General features: G+C 40.8%; 1 protein-coding gene across 1 annotated transcript in view; it reads left to right on the top strand.

Moving 5' to 3' along the window:
• Positions 1-6000, top strand: part of SPTLC3 (serine palmitoyltransferase long chain base subunit 3) — a 128120-nt gene that overhangs the window by 27576 nt on the left and 94544 nt on the right. The window contains exons 3-4 of the mRNA XM_007450199.1: positions 1257-1411; positions 2051-2199. Coding sequence (XP_007450261.1) covers positions 1257-1411; positions 2051-2199 — 304 coding nt within the window. The remainder of the gene's footprint in view (positions 1-1256; positions 1412-2050; positions 2200-6000) is intronic.

Genomic DNA, 6000 nt, shown 5'->3' with positions numbered 1-6000 from the left:
GAGTGTCATATTGTAGGAGAAACAAAGGCATTTTTGTGGCAGCATTATTAGGTTTTGTTCAACCCTCCTATATCCTGCTCCCAAAAATGATTGTGTCCTTGTGGCCTGGGGTTCACTTTCACATTTAGCCTTTAGTGTCAGGAAGAAAGATATAGTGAGTTGGTCATGTTATGAGTTAAATCTACAGCTAGATAAGGATGTACCCCATTGCAGTGCTTCTGTTTTTGCCATATCTAGTCCAGTTTCATTTTTTGGTATAGTTACAAAACTGTGGGAGGCTTACTTGAGACTAGAAGACAGTGACCTTTGGAAGGCATTTACTGCTCCTGGAGAAACCTCACTGGTGCTCAAAGGAATGGGTTGGGGTGAAAATACACCCACACAGAGGCAGGAAGCTCACCGGTGCAGAGGAATAGGACAACTGTACCCTCAAAGCAGGTCTTCTTCTATGGACCAGATTTTTTTTTTTTTATTTCATACTGGAGTATGGTTGATTAACAATGTAGTGTTAGTTTTGGGTATACAGCAAAGTGATTCAGTTTTACACATATACATGTATCTGTTGTTTTTCAAATTCTTTTCCCACTTAGCTTATTACAGAGTATTGAGCAGAGTTCCCTGTGCAATACAGTTGGTCCTTGTTGGTTATCTATTTTAAATATAGCAGAAAGTACATGTCAATCCCAAACTCTCAATCTATCCCTCCCCCCAACCCTTCCCCCCTGGTAACGGTAAGTTAGTTCTTTAAGTCTGTGACTCTGTTTCTGTTTTGTAAATACGTTCATTTGTGTCTTTTTTTTTTTTTTTAGATTCAGCATATAAGCAATATCATGTGATATTTGTCTTTCTCTGTCTGCCTTACTTCACTTAGTATGATCATCTCCAGGTCCATCCCTGTTGCGGCAAATGGCATTATTCTTGAATTCTAAGAAGGTTCCCAAGCTCAATTCTCCCTCTCGGGAGCACGGATTCGTTGTCTCCAGCACTCATTTGGGGACTTGTATTTTGCTGTCATTTTTGTTACTTTTATTTGCCACAGGTTTTACCTCCCCCACTGAAAGGTAAGTTCTTTGGAGGTGGAGGACTCACAGAGTTATTTGCGGACCCCACCCAATCCCTTACCCAAGAACCTTGCTCAAAATATTTGCAGATAGATGGAATATTTTCATGGTTCCTCCATGTCTTTTAGTGTTCAATTGCAAATGAACTACAAAAAGCGAGAGACCAAAGGTAAACTTCTGCCTCTGTTATTACAGGATTTTGTGCCGCTGTATCAAAGTTTTGAGAATTTTTATACACGGAACCTTTACATGAGAATCAGAGACAACTGGAACCGGCCCATCTGCAGTGCCCCGGGACCTCTGTTCGATGTGATGGAGAGGGTGTCAGATGACTACAACTGGACGTTTAGGTGAGGTAGCCACCTGGAGGGGCTTGGTTGAAAGAAATGCTTTCAAGGAAATTCTAGCATGGGCACCAGATCACAGATCTGAAAAAAACACAAAGCAATAGAACAGCTGCTTTTCCATCATTCAGCCCTTTGCAAGCCCTCATGATGCCAATGGGAGAAGTCACAGTAATTAAGTTGCCAAGGACAGCTTACTTGTATTGCGATTAAAGAGGAATCAGTGGCAGAAGGTGCAGGATACACAGAGCCAGCTGGGAAGAGTCCTTTTCAGCTTTATTGACAAATTGTACCCTCCTGGTTCCGGCTGAGGGAGCCAGTGATGACCATGGCTCTTTCTGATTTAGAAAGTCCTTGCTGAAATTTAAACCAGAGCACAGGTGTCATGAAAGCAAGCACCCAAGACAAATCAGGGCTGAGTAATACTCCATGGCCTGGAAACTTTTTCCCAGTGCTCTGCCCAGGTTCATTATGAGGTGACTCTCCTCTAAGGGCAAATCATTTTGTGGTGACAACAAGGCAAATCAAAAAGAAAAGATGTGACTTGGGCCAAACCCAAGGTCTCTTTGTGAGAGTCTTTTCTGGAGCACTAGGATGATATTAAATGAGAAAACCCTTTGTGTTCACCTGCCCTTCTCTCTGCAGGTTTACTGGAAGAATCATCAAAGATGTCATCAATATGGGTTCCTATAACTTCCTTGGCCTGGCAGCCAAGTACGATGAATCTATGAAAACAGTAAAGGATGTTTTAGAGACATATGGCCTGGGCGTGGGCAGCACCAGACATGAAATGGGTACGTACATTCACTATTTTGAAATTTTTTTCCAGCTGGGTCTCAGATTCCTTGTGGCTACTTCTCAAATCTAGATCATATCTAGACAGTGTGCCTCAAAATGCTGTTATAAAACACAAAAAGGAAAAGGTATATAACGGTCTTTTTGGAAATTTCAAACATTATACTCTTACTAGGCAGTTTTTAAAGATTTTAATTCTCCAGAGTAAAAAAAAAAATTGTTCTTTCCTGACCACGTTATCTAAAAAAGCAGCTATAATGCCTCTTCCATCTGGTCCTTTTCTGGGTCTTTTTTTTCCCCACTTTTCTTTTCTTTTTAACAGCTGTTTTGAGTTACAATTCCTATTCAAAGAAAACCATTGTACTTATTTAGTATATATAATTTAATGAGTTTGGACATATGCATATACCTGTGAAACCATCACCACAATCAAGGTGATAAACATATCCATTACCTCAGAAAGTGTCATATCGCCCTCCTTTTTAAGAATGCTTAAATGAGGGCTTCCCTGGTGGTGCAGTGGATGAGAGTCCACCTGCCGACGCAGGGGACGCGGGTTCGTGTCCCGGTCTGGGAAGATCCCACATGCCGCGGAGCGGCTGGGCCCGTGAGCCATGGCCGCTGAGCCTGCACGTCCGGAGCCTGTGCTCCGCAACGGGAGAGGCCACAACAGTGAGAGGCCCATGTACGGCAAAAAAAAAAAAAGAATGCTTAAATGAGATCGATCCTTTTTTCTATTTTTTCCCCTAAATAAAATTTTATTTTATTTTTACTTATTGAAGTAAAGTTGACTTATAATATTATATTAGTTTCAGGGTAAACCCTAGTAATTCTGTATTTAGAGATCTACCCTTTTAACAAATGTTCAAGGGCACAGTACAGAATTGTTCCAGGAACTGTGTGATAGGGCAGGTCTCTAGAACTTACTCGTCCTGTATCACAGAAGCTTCGTACCCATTGAACAACAACTTCTCCTTTGGATTTGGCTCTTTCTTCCACTTTTCTTAATGATGCCTATCACTTATCTTGCTTTTGTACTTGTATATTGCCCGTCTCTGCTCCTGCAACATAAGCTCCATGAAGGGAGGAATGGGTCTTATTGACTTGTGTTGAATGAATGAATGAATGAATGATGAATGAATGAATGGTAAAGATGAAACAGACTGCCTATTTATTTCTTTTTTAGCTGAAACATTTTTCTCTTAGAGGAGTAAGATCTTTGAGAAGGAAACTTCTGCTCCCCTCACTTCCGGGAGGATGAGCAGAGCAAGCTTGTTCCTGTGGCCTGCTTTGCTCTTCCTGGCCCACTCTCTCCTCCTATATTATCTCATGTGTTCCTCACAAAGCCCCGTGCTGTGCGGGGCAGGACAGGTGGTGTTATTCCCATCTTCCAGAGGAGGAAACTGAGGACCACAGTGACTCAGTGATGTGCCCATAGTGGCCGATGACCCATCCTAATTCCCGGGGTTGCTCAGCTTTCCTACTAAGCAGTTTCCCAACCAGGATAATACATACAGAGCTCACTAGGTCAGTTTCAGGCCTAAGAATCAGAGGTAAATCTGCTAGAAATGGATTTACCATTCATGAAAAATGAGCCGCATGCCTCTCTCAGATAACCCCTTGGCAGAAGGCCTTTAAAAGCATGTAATTATTCAGACCTGTGCAATAAATAGCCTTTCAGATTGAGAAAAATCACCTTCTTATCCACACAGCCAGTAAATACTTAACTAAAACTCCAGAGTGTATAAGTAGCTGCCCAGACTTCTTAGGAAAGACACGGTATCGTTATTTTGACTCATGAGGGCTGGAGAAATAAGCAGGGAGTGGAAGAAAGGTTCTACTCCTTTAGAAGAGCCGGGTCACCCACAGGACCCCACTTGGAGGTGGGACCGAGACTGGAAGGACACACCCGTCAAAAGAGACACGGAGGCAGCAACCTTTGGGGATGTTGCTTCTGGTGCTAGTGACACCAAATACAAGGGCTGTTCATCAGGAAACACACTCCTCAAGATGAGGACCGCCAACTCACTGAGACAGAACAGTCCCCAGTCACAGCACCAGAAACTAAAGAGAGGCAGCCTGACACAGGCGATGGTTTGCTCCCAGTAAAGACAGATACAGAATAAGGGTCCCTGATTCTGCAGACTCAACAAACCCAGAGAAACCAGGCAGAGACGAAGATCCCTGTTTGGACTGCCTACAGCCTACATGCTTTCTCCACCTACTCATCCTTGTGAATCACTGGGCTTTTAATATTTATTTGCTTCATTGTGAGCTCTCCAGCTCAAGCTCTAGGAAGATTTTAAGAGCTTCCAAGGAAACAGTGAGACGGCAAGGTAAAAACCACCCACAGTAATTTTAGGCAAATAGAAGAACTGAAAACAAGAATGTAAGCAATCCAAAAATAAATGAATAAACGGTACATCTGAAAGTCTTCTGCAAGATAAATAGTAACCTGAACATAGCAGTCAAGAATTGGTAATATAGTTGTTTTTTTTTAATATCTTTATTGGAGTATAATTGCTTTACAATGGTGTGTTAGTTTCTGCTGTATAGTTTTGAATGCCATTTACTTCAAGATATACAAGTAACTTTTGGAAAATGTATACTACATAGTCTTAAGAAAATATTTAACAGGGCCAATGGACTAACAGTGAAACTTTGGTAATATAGAGGCTTAAGAATTTTTAGTAACCAAAATAGCTTCTTGAGGAACCCAAAGTAAATGTTTAGGGACGTTTAATCACCTAAAATACTTCCTAGAGCTTTTAAAAGTAGTTTCCAATGTTCCAGGGGGAAAAGAACACAGAAATCATATTCCAAAATAGGAAAATTCAATGAAAAAGAAATCAAGAGGAAACACATAAAATATAGTAAAAGGGACTTCCCTGACGGTCCAGTGGTTAAGACTCTGCACTTCCGATGCAGGGTGGGCAAGGGTTCGATCCCTGACCAGAGAACTAAGATCCCACATGCTGCACAGCATGGCCAAAAACAAAAAGTAACAAGTAAAAAATAAATAAATAAAAATAAAATATAGTAAAAGGATAAAAGATCACATATTTTATTTTTACCAAAAATATATAACTAGAACATATTTGCCTACTAGAAGCAAAGGACTGAGATTTGGCCAAAAACTAAACTCAATTATGTTCTGTAATCAAAAATAAATACAAATAAATTAAAGTTATTCCAAAGGATGAAAAGCAGAGAGATAGGTCCCAGCCAGGCACCTGGTTCCACCTCCCCATTGTAACCAACAACAAAATACCCTCAGTGCCCAAGAGGGAGGTCAATTCAGTGGAAGGAGCAGCAAAAAGTGCCCTAGAGTAAGGTTGTTTGCCAAATCTACACCTGCAATTGTTAAAACTAGGCCCAAAATAGAACTGGAAAGGACACATTTCCAGACAGATATGTACAGAATTTTAAGTGATATTTTAAGATGTAAAATGATGTGCTACTGTTTACTTTTCTGTACAACTAAAAGATAGAAGAATATGGAATTAGGGGAGGCTTTGACCCTCTTGTGGGTGGATTTAACATTTCACATGCTGATATGGGTGGGATGATTGTGCTTTTCATACACCCTAAATATGAGACAGAGTGAAATGGCAAATCGGAGTCATCATCAAGCATTTTAAATATCTGACACATTTTAAATTCCTATCTTCTATACTCGTGTTGGTTTTTGTTAGAATGCTCCCTGATCCCGGCTGTCTCCCTGAAACTGCATGCCTTATGTGACATCTTTGGTAATTACAACCTAGTTTTTGTTTTGTTTTGTTTTGTGTTTAATAATG

The sequence above is a fragment of the Lipotes vexillifer genome, unplaced genomic scaffold (assembly GCF_000442215.2).
Source record: "Lipotes vexillifer unplaced genomic scaffold, Lipotes_vexillifer_v1.1 scaffold137, whole genome shotgun sequence".
NCBI classification, from domain to species: Eukaryota; Metazoa; Chordata; class Mammalia; order Artiodactyla; family Lipotidae; genus Lipotes; species Lipotes vexillifer.
The sequence above is the reverse complement of the archived record's forward strand: the minus strand, read 5'-3'. Positions and strand labels throughout refer to the sequence as shown.